Source organism: Octopus bimaculoides, chromosome 13 (genome assembly GCF_001194135.2).
Source record: "Octopus bimaculoides isolate UCB-OBI-ISO-001 chromosome 13, ASM119413v2, whole genome shotgun sequence".
NCBI lineage: Eukaryota > Metazoa > Mollusca > Cephalopoda > Octopoda > Octopodidae > Octopus > Octopus bimaculoides.
Genome location: NC_068993.1, coordinates 54,204,653 through 54,220,238, shown reverse-complemented (window position 1 = coordinate 54,220,238; position 15,586 = coordinate 54,204,653). Strand labels below are relative to the sequence as shown.

Genomic DNA, 15,586 nt, shown 5'->3' with positions numbered 1-15,586 from the left:
TTTCAAGCAGGCTATTCACATGTTAGAAATAACAGCCAAATCTCTCAAAACTGCGATGACAGAATGAAAGAAATATGCAATCAATCTACTCACCTTTCTGCAAAGATTTCTTTCAGAGTAATTTCCCGCAGTAATATGACAAAGTGAAATGAGATTTCTGCTCCTGAGGAATTCTTGGAATTCTTGGAATGAAGACGTCATCATTTTTTTCTACATCCAGAAAGAATGATAGCCTCGATAACCTTTGACATCATTTTCTTTATCACCAGTCGTGTCCCATTGCAAAGTCTTGGTGGTTCCAGATTGCGGAGTAGCATTACAGGAGTTCCAACTTTAAGTGCTAATATGTTGGGAGGTAGTCCAGGAGGCTCCAACGAATTGAGAAATTCAGGAGGATAGTTCACCACTTTATTTTTATCTGGAATTGTATCAACAGACTTGTAAGTGTGGAGAGTGCCGGGAAGAGAATGCATTAGCTGTTGATTTATTATTCTTTTTAACAGCGACGTTTTTTGGAGCTAATATTGCTCTTTTGCCATCACCAAGTGTCAAAATGTCCTGTGCAAACTTTGCGGACATTTGGTTGCTGTGTAGTTGAGCTCTCGTGTTAGTGGTAAGACTGAGGATAGTAACACGATGCCACAGGGCAGAGGACTTTTGGCATGCTTGGATCTCATCTGCTCTAGAGCCTTTCGGAATGACAGTTAGAGTTTGCCTGAAATCACCTGACAACAGAAGCGTTACACCTCCCATTGGAGTCTCGGATGTCTTTCAGGGCCCTACCTAATGCTTCCAAAGCTCTCATCCCAGACGATTAGATGACACCTTTTAAGTATCTGCCCCTGATCTGAGCTTTTGATGATGTTGCATGAAGGCATCTCGGATGTTGCTAAATTGAGAAGGAGTTTAAAAGTCCAGTGTGCTGTCCTGCCACCGGGTAACAAAGTAGCTGCAATCCCAGAGGAAGCCACAGCTACCACAATGTCATGGTGCTGCCTAACTTTGCAAGGAGAAACTTCGTAATAAATGTTACATTTTGGTCATTTGGACTGTAATTTTGCCAGAATGTTCATGGTCTATCAGATCAAAAGTTTGACTCCTAAACCTAGCCAATCACTTACAAAGCTCTCAGCTATGGCATCATTGTGTTCCCTTAACTGCTGCAGCCACTCATTGCGGTACCACTGTAGACACTTGCAGTAATCAATTACTGTTAAACACTGTTCTGTCGTGTGTAGCAGGATCACAGTGTTGTGACCTGTCCAGTCTTCAATGTTGTCAAACAAGAATTTTCTCTGGCTCCCTCTTTCACCCTTCCTCGACTGTGCCTTGAAGGTTGGTTTTGGACAGGGAGTTGTGACAATACATGACCATACCTGCACCAGGAGTCGTTCCTGCCTGTCAACATATTTGTTAACTTGCTGTCTACATATACCTTTAAAAAAATTTTTTTTTTTACCTATGCAGATATAACAGAGCATCAAATAACGGAAATGTACCGCATTTTCCATCATTTTCACTTTTAATGTAAAAGTAAACTATCCTCAAATTAATCGTAAGGAAAAACGCGTTGAAATGTCACCTTTCAGAAAATATGGATGATACCTGCTTCTGTCAAGTGAGAAACGAAATCATTTGTTTAGACATCATCAATTGAAAACTGTTACGAACTTTTGTCCCAACCCAATATATTATCGAATATTATCTTCTAACTCGCACTAGTTTCGGCGGAATGTATACTGTAATTATATTATAGTCGTCTGGTTCAATACTGAATGGTGTAATTTGAGGGAAATTCAGTCGCTATTTCTAGAATGCTGGGCTAGAACATTGCTGCTGTAGTTGTTTAGCTCATGTAAAGCCATGATTAAAGAGAACAACGATGTTCTATTATCATTTCAGTTTCATTTATTATTTTTCCTTTTATCACCTAAAAACGCTGGTTAAATGGTATGTTTGTTGGAATGGCTACGAAACAGTGGTTAGCAATAAATCTCTAAGTTTATCCATATTTATAATAAATGTCACTTGATGTCTCCTCCTTTCGTCAAGCAATCCATCGTGACCTTTTCCACGGATGATCTTCTTCTCATGCTGATAGTAGACTGTCAACGATACATAAAAGAAAAGTAGAAGTGAGTATTTATCATTGCTTAAACTATTTAAAATATTTGCAAAACAGATTTTTGGAATACCTCTTCGGGAATGAAAAGAGCAAAACACAAGAATACTAATTGAAAAGTCTCCCAATTCTTTGAATTACGGTACAGGAAAAAAAAAAAAAAATTATCCAAAAATTTCAGAGTTCTTTTTTTTTTTTTTTTTTTTTTTTTTCTAATAATCTTCCCTTAATTGCGTGTCCTTTTCCTTCTCGATCGCTAATCGTACTGATTGCTATTTCGATTACTAATATATTTGATTGATATTTCGAAACTCAGCCATTTTCAATATTTCACTTTTTTTTTTATATCCCCCACTCACTGCAATACACCGAATACGATTACTACTTATTGCTTTTTTCTATATATCGAGTATGGTTGTTTTCCTGATTGGAGCACTATTTTGTCTTCTTTATATTTACTAATACTTCAATCTTTGCTAAATTCAGCTGCAAGTCTCTCGATTCAAAGCTTTGCATCTTTGCATGGAATTTCTAATTGTACAACAGATTCTGCTATAAAAAGTCTGTGAACAATATAAATGAGTTAACACGAGCAGGCGGCCTTGAACTGTGTAATGGCTTGAAACACTATAACGGACAAAATGGATTTGTGGAGACTGAGTCTTGTTGCAACCCCACATTCTCACTGAATTCATAGCTATACTCTTTATTAACTCTCACTTTGCTAACTGCACCTCTGTACATGGTTTGTGCAGCTCTCACAAAACATCATACATTTATCCCAAACTTAGTGACCACCAGATTACAACTCCAATCAAAGTACCTCTCTAGCTCAACAAATGCTAAGTATAGGTGTCTTTTTTGCTCACCAGATACTTCTACATTACCTCTATGTAATCTCTTTTGCTAGAACTCTCTCTCTCTCTCTCATCTATATAACGTATACAATGCTTGCATCATCTTTCCCTTAAAATTGAGGGCAGTGATGCTACTGTGCCAGACACTGGGTATGAAATACTCTTATGCAGTTGATTAGCCCATATCTCATTCTCCTAGATATTTAAAGCATCTCAGCTTCTGTAATTTTTTTGTAGCTATTGAAACATTTATTACAAGAAAGATTCCCCGGCAGTCATCTCGTTTTTTCTTATTTCAAAGTCAGGAAATATTTCTAGCCATAGTTTGAGTTGGTAGTAGTCTTATTGGTACACATTTTTTATCTGATCATCCATCCAGAACCTAAACTATTTGACCATTTCATGGAGAGTCCATATTGCTTTTTGCTTTTATTATTGCCTATATGTGAACCAAACCGTTTACTGCACCCAAGTTTTTTCCTCACCCTTAAGATTCACAGATAGCATTCAGTGGGACAACAGTAAATTATCCGATCCCTTTTAAAATATGTCTTCATTTTAATGTTCTTCTTTCCCTGATTATATAGACATTATTCATTGGGCAGATTTTTTTACAGCCCCTTTCCTGTCACCAACCCTCACTTATATATTTCCCTTAACCAACCATGTATTTATGGAGGACTTGAAACAAATGATGTTGTTGCTTGATAATGACACTTGCTTCTAACTATCATGACAAGGAGACATTTCTTTTCTGTGGTATGATATTTATCTCTGTTATATGTATATCTCTGCTCTGATATGTATGAAATAATGTTGTGATAATCTGGATAACTTCAGTTGTATTCTAAAATTTATGACCATAGAAATGTGAATTTTTGGTAATTCTCTACAGTTTAATTGTTCTTTATATCTTATACTGTTTCTCTATTATTTCAGGACCTTGATGAGACTGGTATCAAAAAATTACTTTAGATCAGAAGCATCATCAATATTTATAATTTTATGAAGACAAAGGATGTTATACAGAATAAATATAATATTTATATAGTCAGGAGAATTATGGGGAAGATTATTAGGAACATTTGTGATTTGTGCAAGTCACTGTCTGGAAAAAAAAACAAAAAAACAAGATAATTTTGCATTCTAAATGGATATATCTATAAAAGACTTTTCAACATCTTCAGATATTTGTAAAGGTGAGAGGTGATGGAAATATATTTTAAAGAATATTTGTTACATGTAAATTATAAAAAGAAAAGCAAGTGAAGTATCCATATATTGTGGAGAAAGAAGGAAAATGATGGTGAAATGAGTTAAAAGATTGATTTTGGTTTTCTTTTTGTTCCGAAGAAATGGCAAAAGACTCAGGAAAGACTTTGTATCAGTGTGATATTTGTGAAAAGTCATTCACTAGAAAAGCTCGTCTTACTATTCATATACGTATTCATACGGGAGAGAAACCATATCACTGTGATATCTGTGGTAGACACTTCTCTCGAACTGATGATTTAATTATTCATAAACGTGTCCATACAGGAGAGAAACCATATGGATGTGAAATCTGTGGTCAAGCGTTCACTCGTAGAGATAGTTTAACCGAACACTGGCGCATCCACACAGGAGAGAAACCTTATCAGTGTGACATGTGCACTAAATCCTTCTCTAAACGTTCTAACTTAGCTGATCACAAGCGCATTCATACTGGAGAAAAACCGTTTCAATGTGATTTCTGTGGTAGATCATTCAATCAAAGTAATCAGCTAACTAAACACAAACGTGTTCATACAGGAGAAAAGCCCTATCACTGTGACATCTGTGATAAATCATTCTCCCGAAACGATGAGCTAACTGCTCACAAACATATTCATACAGGAGAGAAACCTTATGCGTGTGATTTCTGTGGTAAATCATTCTCTCGAAACGGTGACTTGACTGCTCATAAACGCATTCATACTGGGGAAAAACGATTTCATTGTGATATCTGTGGTAAAGCATTTATTGAAGGTAATATGTTAAAGAGACACATACGAATTCATACTGGGGAAAAACCATATCAGTGTGATATCTGTGGTAAATCCTTCTCCCAAAGTACTGCTGTAACTGTCCATAAACGTGTTCATACTAAAGAAAAACCATATCACTGAGACAGCTGTGGTAAATCATTCTCCCACATTAATCGGTTATAAAAACTGGCATTCTCTCAATCTTTTGGTTTAACTAATTACATATGTATTTTTAAAAGTGACAAACTACATCACTGATATTTGTGGTAATCATGCTCACTAAAAAGTCTCAAACAAGCAAAACCATTTTCACCACTTCCAGACTTCCTCATGCTCTGAAAACCACTAGAAATCACATTCTTGGAACCATAGCTTCTGTGCAAGAACTCCTGATACTGCCTCCTCACAATGGTCCCAAAAGTACAAGACATGAGACTTGAGTCATGTTCTGTTCACTGATGAAACCAGGGCGACCCTTGATGAACCTGATGGTTGGGTCTCTTTTGGAGATGAGCATCACCAGCGTTTACATCAACAAGGTGTCGGAGTCATGTTGTGGTCTGGTATCTTTGGGAACAGATATGTTGGCCCAGTCAAGGTGCCTGAAGAATTTAAAGTGACCGCAGCCACCTACTGCAGTTTCCTGAAGAAGGTCTTGGATTCTTGGCTAGATGACATACTGCTGTCACTTCTAAGGAATCTCATATTCATGCATGACAATGCTCCCTCTCACTCTGCTAGGACCACTCAAACATTCCTAGGGTCTTGCAGCGTGAAAGGTTGATGGTGTGGCTGCTATCATCTGTGGATCTCAACCCTATTGAAAATCTGTGGTCCATCATTAAACAAGATGTTTATGCTGATGGACACCAATTTACATCAAAAGATGTCTTTTGGGTGACCATCAAAGTTGTAGCAGAGGCAGTACAACCTGCTACTATTAAGAAATTGAGAGATTCCATGACTATTAGGGTTTTTGAGGTTACCTATCAAAGTAGCATTCATGTGGCTAAATAATTCATTATGTCAATAAATGTGATAATGATATTATGGATTTCTGTTAAATATATACTCAATGTATGCTTAATATGTATCATTACCCTTCATTTTTAAAAATAAAGGTCTAGATGGGATATTTTCATTCAAAAGCTATTAGCGGGGTTCACCCCAAAACTGAAGAATCTGTAATAAAAATGAAAGGACGTTACACAGAATAGTGAAAACATAACAATGGTGATGCCAGCTCGGAATAGTTTTATCAACATCAATTCCCAGAAAACCATGAAATCTTAAATTTAATTCCTAGGCTATTAGCGTGGTTCTGGGTGTATATATATATATATATTCCGGCATGTATAGTATGTACGTTCAAGTGTATTTTTGTTTTATATTTATTGTATTTATTCTATCAAGAGACTAATTCTCTTGTTAATATCTATAATTTCATGTATGACATGTTCCCTTCTTGAATTTATAGTAATTTGCAAATGTCATTGTGGTCTTAAACTTTACCGAAACACAAAGTGTGTGGAATAATATTTGAATTATCACCAACACTCTTTTTTCTGTCCATTGTCAATGTGTTGGACCACATTTTCTCAAATATTTTGTTATTTCAAGTGGAAGTCTGAAATTCCAGAGTTCCAACTGCATCATTCTTTCTGAATATTCATAAGAATTTGAAATCTAAATAAAATTGGTTTACTCTGAAATTATTCTTTTACTATTTTTCATTTGGAATCTCTAACCAAGTCTTGTGATTCAACTTTATATTATGTACAAAATTCACTACCTTGATCAGTGTATGTTGAAAGTTGCACATTTTCTCATCTGATTTTCACCTTTTATATAATTTATCAACACAGTTTTATGTTAGATATTGTTTGCTTCAATTTTGAATCATGTTGATTCAAAATTGAAGCAAACACTTTTGCACAAACATTCATCAAAATTTGTATTTGTGTTTTCTCCACCAAAAGCTGTACATTTTTCCATGTGGAGCCTTAATTCTGTAAGATTTACTTTGTGAAACCTTACTATAGCTTGCAAAGGACCATTTCGAAGCAATTTCATTCACAATAACTTTGTCAGTCAACCTTTCTGTTGCGGGAAGGATATTAGAAAACTAAAGAGAAAATGTTTTGTACTTTGTGATTACCTGCATTTGGAGACATGGTCATAAAAAAAAAACAAAAAGACATTGCAGCACTTTATGAAAGGTCACCGATTTGAGTCATTCTATGGGGTTGAAGAAGCCTGTCAAGAATTGTTCGCTTCAGAGCTGAAGGATTGGTACTTTGACCAAATCCAAAAACTTGCAGATCATTAGTAGAAGTGGAAAATGATGGTTTTTGTTTTGAAGAACAGTTGTTGTTTTTGAATAAATTCTTGCATAAAAAAATTATTATTTTAACATGGTGCACAAACTTTTTCCTTAACCTAGTATTTTTGTGATTAAATATTATTAGAAAATGTATAGAAAAATGTTTAAATATTTTATGTATTGTAGAAATATAAACAGTTTATTGCACATTAATTTTAACAACAAAATCTTATGTACATACAAATATATCAAAAGTAATAAGAAAGCTTTGGAAATTTGAGAATGCATTAAATTGTTTATTGCATATATATTTGAATGAAACAATTTTGTTTTTTAACACAGGAGAGATATATATACAAATGTAATTCTTTTTCCCAAATAGATTGCACTTCATATTCGAAGCTTTGCCAAAGTTGTAGGGTGTTATTCCGACAGTCAACTCTGAGTCCACTGCAGCTTATAGCAGAAACAGTTGAAAGCTAATGAGGTTCATAACATAATCATTGTTTTCCTGTCATACATGCACACACACACACGTGTTCTTGTTTGTCTCCTGTCCTCACTTGATTTACACATTCACTATCACAACCTCATTCAGGCTTAGCAGCTCTTCCTGTTTGTGTTACCAATTTTGACCCTCTGCTTTTATGTGCCACTGGCACGAGGGCCAGTCAAGGCAGTACTGGCAACAGGCACGCTCAAACGTTGTTTTTTACGTGCCACCTGCACAGGCGTCAGTCCAGCGGCACTGGCAACGACCTTACTCGAATGTTTTGTTCACGTGCCACCAGCACCAAGTGTCAGTAAGGCGACACTGGTAACGATCACGCTTGCTTTTTACGTTCCACTGGCACGGAAGCCAGACAGCTGCTCTGGCAGTGATCCCGCTCGGATGGTGCTGTTAGCGCTCCACTGGCACAGGTGCCAATCATCGAATTTGGTTCAATTGCCCCAACAGGTCTTCGCAAGCTGAGTTTAGTGTCTACTGAAGGAAGATTGGCATAGATGCCAGTCGTTGAATTTGATTTGATTTCACTTGCCTCAACAGGTCTTTGGAAGCAGGGTTTTGTGTCTAAAGAAGGAAAGGTATGCATAAGTGGGCTGCTACACCCCTGGTAAAAGCCACGGGTTATGGTCTCACTTGTCTTGCCAGGTCATCTCATGCAGAGCATATTTCCAAAGGTCTCGGTCACTAGTCATTGCCTTGGTGAGGCCTAATGTTCGAAGGTCGTGCTTCACCACCTCATCCCAGGTCTTCCTGGGTCTATCTCTTCCACAGGTACCCTCAACCGCGAGGCTGTGGCACTTTTTCACACAGCTATCCTCATCCATGGAGGATAGCTATGTGAATGGGAAACTATATAATCAATTTCAGCGCATCCCGTGGTTCAGAAGCCTTTCATCAGGTGATGTAATAATGTACCTCATTACATGAGTGAGGTTTTGCTCATGAAGATTCACTTGAGCATGTTGTTAGTGGTCATAGCTTAAATACATTGAGAAGAAATTGGTAGGAACAGGTTTAGTTGTGAAGCTATAGATACAAACAGGAAGTAATTAAGAAAAATAAAAAAAATAGAGTTAACCATTAAGTGTGTCTACCCACCATACTGTTAATCATTTACACACACACACATACTGTCTCATATTCGTAGATAAGCATTTGCTAATAAATCTTTTGATACCTATCCAGCCATCCTAGCATGATGCCAGTAGGTCTGACAACTTGCTTAAGGATGATATGATGAGAACTCTCAATGGCTGCATAAAGAAGTGCTGGTCACTAAATGACAATGGAACCTGTGGAAGAGGGAAACCCAAGACATGGGACAAAGTAGTGAAAAACGACCTTGGATGTTGAACCTCGCAAAGATGGCAAATACATTATTAAACATACACATATCAGCCATGGAAGTCAATTTGTAGACAGAAATTACAAACCCCATTTCAGTGTATAGAGCTCTAGAAGAAAATAGCTTGAATGAAAAAACTTGATTCACTTTAGGATATCTTTTTCTAATGCATGAACACTCAGTGGCATGGTTGAATTCTCATTGGTTAGTAATGAAGGCTTATCGGCTGTACCACAATGGTTTTCGATAGAGGGAGAAATGTAAATAGTATATTTAAATAGACAGAATGCAAAAAATTTAAGATAAGTAATGTTGTAGGTAGAATGTGCAAATAACGTAAAGACAAAGATATTTAAGCAAAACAAAACTGAAATACATTGAAGTCAATTTTCAGAGAGAGAAAGGGAGAGAGAGAGTGAATGAAACAAACATAGACTTAAAGAGAGGGACTATTACAGAGGGTGAGAGAGAATATAGGTAAGCAAGAGAAACGGAGAATGAGAGAAAGGAAGATAGAAATAAGCAGAGAGAGAAAAGGGAAAGAATTAGTTGAAAACTGCAATTTTTAGAGAAACCTTTTTCCCTGGTGCCTCGCTTATACATAGGAGCTCTTGGCAAAATGCAATAGTGCATGACCATCCTTGGCACATAAGTAATGTTTGGTGAAAATCGGTTGAAATCTAGAAGTGCATATGTACTACACATACAGACATCCTTTGCTTTATATATATATATATATATATATATATATATATATAGAGAGAGAGAGAGAGAGAGAGAGAGAGATTGATAGATAGATAGATATCTCACTCACTTCCTCATAACATCAGATCATATCTTGTATCAAATAGTGTCAATAAATTATATAAGTTAAAAGTAAATAGTCGGTGAAAATCAGTTTAGAAAATGTGCAAACAAGATTTGGTTATTAAGCAATAAAAAAAAAAGGATTTCATAGTAAACCAGTTTTATTTAGACTTTAAATTAATATAAAAATATAAAGAGACTGTAGCAGTCAGAACTCTGGAATTTGAGATTTACATTTGAAATGACAAAATGTTTTAGAAAATGTGGTTCAACACATTCCAGCGCTGATAATTCAAAGATTTCTTCACCAATTATGCAAATAAACATCAAGTTTCTCCATAAAGTCATGAAGGAACCATAAATAAAATCAGCAACATAATGGAAACATACAATAAATACATAAAACAAGAATGTACTTAATATACATAAAGATGAAAGAGTTTTAGTGAGAATGATAATCACAAATATCATTCATGTGGTTCATCTCTTGTAAGTATACATATGTGGTTAGTTAAACCATCATGCTGAGAGAATGATTTATCACAGATATTACAGTGATAGAGTTTTGCTCCTGTATGAATACTTTTGTGCTTAGTTAACTGACTATTTCGAGAGAACGACTTACCACAGATATCACAATGATATGGTTTTTCTTTAGAATGAATACGTTTGTGTACAGTTACAGCAGTACTTTGAGTGAATGATTTACCACAGATATCACAATGATACGGTTTTTCTCCAGTATGAATGCGTTTGTGTCCACTCAAGAGATTACTTCTAGAGAAAGATTTACCACAGATTATACAGTGATACGGTTTCTCTCCTGTATGGACACGTTTATGAATAGTTAACTCGTCATTTCGAGAGAATGGTTTACCACAAATTTCACAGTGATATGGTTTTTCTCCTGTATGAATATGCTTGTGTTTAGATAAGTGGTCACTTTGAAGGAATGACTTACCACAAGTATCACAATGGTAGGGTTTTTCTCCAGTATGGATGCGTTTGTGTTTAGATAAGTGCCCATGTTGAGGAAAAGATTTACCACAGATATCACACTGATATGGTTTCTCTCCTGTATGAATGCGTTTGTGCAGAGTTAAATTAATTGCACCAGAGAATAATTTACCACAGATAGTGCAGTGATATGGTTTCTCCCCTGTATGAAAACGTTTGTGTGTAGTTAACTCATCATTTCGAGAGAATGATTCATCGCAGATATCACAACGATATGGCTTTTCTCCTGTATGGATACGTTTGTGTTTAGTTAACTGATTATTTTGAGTGAATGATCTGCCACAGATATCACAATGATATGGTTTCTCTCCTGTATGAATACGCTTGTGATCAGTTAAGTTAGTATTTTTAGAGAATGATTTACCACAGATATCACATTGATATGGTTTCTCCCCTGTATGAACACGTTTGTGCGTAGTTAAACTATCTTTACGAGTGAATGATTGACCACAGATATCACATTGATATGGTTTCTCTCCTGTATGAACACGTTTGTGAATAGTTAACTCATCATTTCGAGAGTATGATTTACCGCAAATTTCACAATGAAATGGCTTCTCCCCTACATGAATGCGTTTGTGTTTAGTTAAGTGACCATTTTGAGGGAATGATTTACCACAGGTATCACAGTGATATGGTTTCTCTCCTGTATGAATACGTTTGTGAGTAATTAAGTGATGATTTTGAGGAAATGCTTTACCACAGATATCACACTGATATGGTTTTTCTCCTGTATGAATACGTTTGTGAGTTGTTAGTTCACCTCTTGTAGAGAATACTTTACCACAGATATCACAGGGATATGCTTTCTTTCTCGTATGGATACGTTTACTAGTAGTTAGTTTATCTTTTTCAGAGAATGACATATTACGATACTACAATATCCTGAGATTCCTTATTGTTTCCATCAACTCTTTAGGAGAAAAAAAACATCTTTAAGCTCATTTAGCTTCTCTTCTCACAACATATGTATACTTTTTCATTTCACTTTTTACAGATTATATGTAATGAATATTCTTTCTGCTATATTTCCACCAACTGTGTTCTTCACCAATATATAAAGCTGTTGTAAAGTCCTTTATCAATTTATCTAAGCCTATTTAGAATGCAAAATTATTTTGTACTCATTACAGACAGTGACTTATATAAATGTGAACATCAGTCAGAAGAAACATTTCACCATAATTCACCAGATTTACATAAACATGGTTCTATTTGTTCTGTATAACATCTTTCTTGGGCTTTTAAAACAAATATTGATGATGCTTCTGATGTAAATATCATTTTCTGTTGTTAGTGTCAGTTAGTATCCTGAAATAATAAGAGAAATAGCATAAGATATAGAGGATACTTAAACAGTAGAGATTCTACAGCAAAAATTTTATTTCAATTCAAGAAGTTCCTGAGTAACCACGAGATCAGAGAGGACTGTATATAGCTATGTAACTTTTATCATCTTTACCTGAATAATTGAACAGTAAAGATGATAAAAGTTACATAGCTATATACAGTCCTCTCTGATCTCGTGGTTACTCAGGAACTTAGGTGTAGATAAATGATGCCATGTGAGAACTGCACAAGCTATGTGGAGGTGTATAGTGGACAGACACTGAATTATTGCTGAATCTGTCATTGAATTAGAAAAGTAATTCTAGTCATGGAAACAAAAGATACAATACGGAACATTCAAAGTGAATTCAGCAGACTACAGTATTAAAAAATATGAAAGACTACAAGACTTTGCTGCTATCATGGAAATGGCCATGCTCGGAAAGGAATAGGTAGGAATTCTATTCAGTGTGTAAATATGGTCAAACTGCCATGAAGAAAAGGGCACGGAATAGAGTGCGAAAAAATATTTAAAAGTTGAAATTTTGGGGAAAAAGGATTCTTTCAGAATCGTAATTCCAGTTGTATGAAATACAGGTATACTAAAAAGAAAGGAAAATGAAGGCAAAACTCTCCAATTCTTTGCTACAGAAACTCTGCCTTGAAAACATTGTATATATATTTGAACACTATAAATACGTACTTTTTTTTTTGCTTTTATATTTCGTTGAGACAGTATATTAACAACACGAGTAGAAGATCTTCAGAAATAGTTGTGGCGGATTGCTGGATGTAGGGAACAAAACAAGGAAAGACATTTCTTAAAATATAAAAGAATTTACGGACACATTTAGATATTTATTATTAACCACAGTTTCGTAGTCATTCTGACAACATGATTTAACCAATGCTATGTAGCAAATATGAAGAAGAAAAAATAATTTTATGCAATATAAATGCATTATATGACAATATTTGAAAAATTATCAAATGCAAATTGTAAACGAGTTGACATTTCCAGTTAACCTCATAGGAGGTGAACTCACATAATACAATCTCTGCATTATAAATACAGGCCTACCTCACCCTACGTAGTTAATTGGTTCCAGGTGAAACGACGTAAGTCGAATTAACTTGTCTCTAGGCTAAACCGATAATAACGATTCCCAATTCTGTACTTTATTTATGAATGCATTTTCAATAAAACATGGTTAATAAAAACCTATTTTAAGCTTACAAACAAATAATTTTAATCTTTTAATGCAGTACAGTAAAAAAAAGCAATCTAAATTAACGAATACCATTTGGCGGTGTTTACCGTACATCGCGGACGCTTTATTTATGAATGTGGTTTGCTATAAGACATGGTAAAATAAAAGCCTTTATTAAGCTTAAAAAACAAATTAAGTAATTATCATTATTTTGCAATAGTAAAAAAACCCTAAATTATTTTAAACTTACCAATAGGTACATACAATTTGGTGATTCACATCGCAGATGTCGATGGCTGTGGATCGTCAGCATCAACAGCTGACTCTGGCTGTTCTTGTTCGACGCGCTTAGGAAACTGGTTGAGAGTTCCTTGAACAGCCTTCTTCTTCTTTTCCTCAAGGATTACATTATAAGGAGCAAGAGCTTCGTGACAAGTCCCCATAATCTTGGAAAAGCGCTGAACATTTGGATCCATATCCTCGAACATAGAAAGACCTTTTTCGATATATGCAAATGCTTGCTGCATTTTCTTAATGGTAAAGTGACGTGGCTCGGGTTCAACTTCCTTTTCTTCTTTATTTTGCTGCTCGTGAAGCTCTATCAGATCCTCGTCCGTCAGGGGCTGCTGGTCTTTTTCAAATAAATCTGTGAAATCCTCCTCCTCCAAATCCATTTCCAGTTCTTTGCTCGTAGTCACCAACGTTTTATTGATGGCAACATTATCAAACCCCTTAAAATTATTCACGAATTGCGGGCAAAGCTTCTTCCATACACCATTCATAGCCGTGCTCTGTACATCATTCCATGCCGCTGCTATGTTCTGTACAGCCTTGTAGATATCGTATCTCTTCCAAAAGTCACGAAGTGTGATGGACTCATGAAGATCAGTTGCAGCTATTGCTTGCTGCAGCGTACGCTTCATATAGTAACGCTTGAAGATAGCAATTATTCCCTGATCCATTGGCTGCAGAAGAGACGTGGTGTTCGGAGGGAGGTATACGACGGTAACGTTGGGGTCAAAATCTACGATATTTTGTGGGTGGCCAGGGGCATTATCTAAGATTAGTAAAATCTTAAAAGGAATCCTTTTTTCCTTACAGTACTTCTCTGCTGCTGGGATAAAATGATTGAAGAACCAATCTTCAAAAACAACAACAGTAACTAATGCTTTTGAATTAGCCATCCATATGACAGGGAGGGATGCCTTGGGTATGTTCTTCAGGGCACGGGGGTTGTGTGCATGATACACAAGTAATGGCTTTAACTTAAAATCTCCTGTACAATTACCTCCCAACATAATGGTCACACGTTCTTTTGAGGCCTTGTAGCCTGGAATAGTATTCTCCTCCTTGGAAATGAATGAACGGTCTGGCAATTTCTTCCAATACAATCCAGTTTCGTCTACGTTAAAAATCTGTTCGGGAAGAAACCCGTTTTCTTCGATGATTTTCTTTAATGCATTAGGAAATTCCGCTGCTGCTTGTTCGACAGCTGATGCACTTTCACCTCGGTCCTTAATGTAGTGATAACTTCTTCGCTCCTTAAATCTCATGAACCATCCTTGACTTGCCTTGAACTCTACATCTTTCTCATGTGGATATTTTTTCTTCAGTTCCTCAAACAAAGACAACGCTTTCTCTTGAATTATTTTTTGACTAATAGGAGCACGCTGACGATTCAACCAAACAATCCAAAGAGAAAGAAGACTTTCCATTTCTTCAAAGATTTTGCCTCTTTTCTTATTAATGACAGTGTTCTTCATCCCTGGGGCTTCAGATTTGATATGTGCTAAAATCTTGTCCTTATAATGTATAATCGTCGATACAGTTGTCCGACTCATCCCAAAAGATCGGGCAATTGCTACCACTTTTTCACCTTTTTCATGGCGTTTTATCATAACCAGTTTATCTTCCAGCGTTATAGCATGGCGCTTAGCAGTTTCACTATGAATTTTCTTCGGAGCCATGGGGGTAAAAATAAAGTTACGAATGAATGAGAATGAGACAATAACCGAGAAACAGATGTAAACAAATCTGATTTCAAAACAATCACAACCGACG

At 35.9% G+C, this 15,586-nt stretch overlaps 2 protein-coding genes across 3 annotated transcripts; one reads left to right on the top strand and one right to left on the bottom strand.

The window, feature by feature from the left end:
* Positions 1-1,840: 1,840 nt before the first annotated feature.
* Positions 1,841-6,697, top strand: LOC106867549 (zinc finger protein 239). The gene is made up of 2 exons (XM_014912454.2): positions 1,841-2,135; positions 3,919-6,697. Exon 2 carries the CDS (start codon positions 4,335-4,337, stop codon positions 5,124-5,126), a length of 792 nt encoding a protein of 263 aa, XP_014767940.1. The 5' UTR covers positions 1,841-2,135; positions 3,919-4,334; the 3' UTR covers positions 5,127-6,697.
* Positions 6,698-10,111: 3,414 nt separating this feature from the next.
* Positions 10,112-15,580, bottom strand: LOC106867550 (zinc finger protein 665). 2 transcript variants are annotated; one of them, XR_001409159.2, is made up of 3 exons: positions 13,776-15,580; positions 13,018-13,100; positions 11,859-12,296 (listed from the first exon to the last, which is right to left on the bottom strand). XR_001409159.2 is itself a non-coding variant. In XM_014912456.2 (2 exons), exon 2 carries the CDS (start codon positions 11,849-11,851, stop codon positions 10,436-10,438), a length of 1,416 nt encoding a protein of 471 aa, XP_014767942.1. In that variant the 5' UTR covers positions 11,852-12,296; positions 13,018-13,714; the 3' UTR covers positions 10,112-10,435. The 2 variants fall into 2 exon arrangements, 1 of the variants encoding a protein (XP_014767942.1); XM_014912456.2 differs by lacking the exon at positions 13,776-15,580 and having other exon boundaries at positions 10,112-12,296; positions 13,018-13,714.
* Positions 15,581-15,586: the final 6 nt, after the last annotated feature.

Coding starts and splice junctions, on each gene's coding strand:
- LOC106867549 (XM_014912454.2), top strand. CDS start 4,335: ATGGCAAAAGACTCAGGAAAGACTTTGTATCAGTGTGATATTTGTGAA.
- LOC106867550 (XM_014912456.2), bottom strand. CDS start 11,851: ATGTCATTCTCTGAAAAAGATAAACTAACTACTAGTAAACGTATCCAT.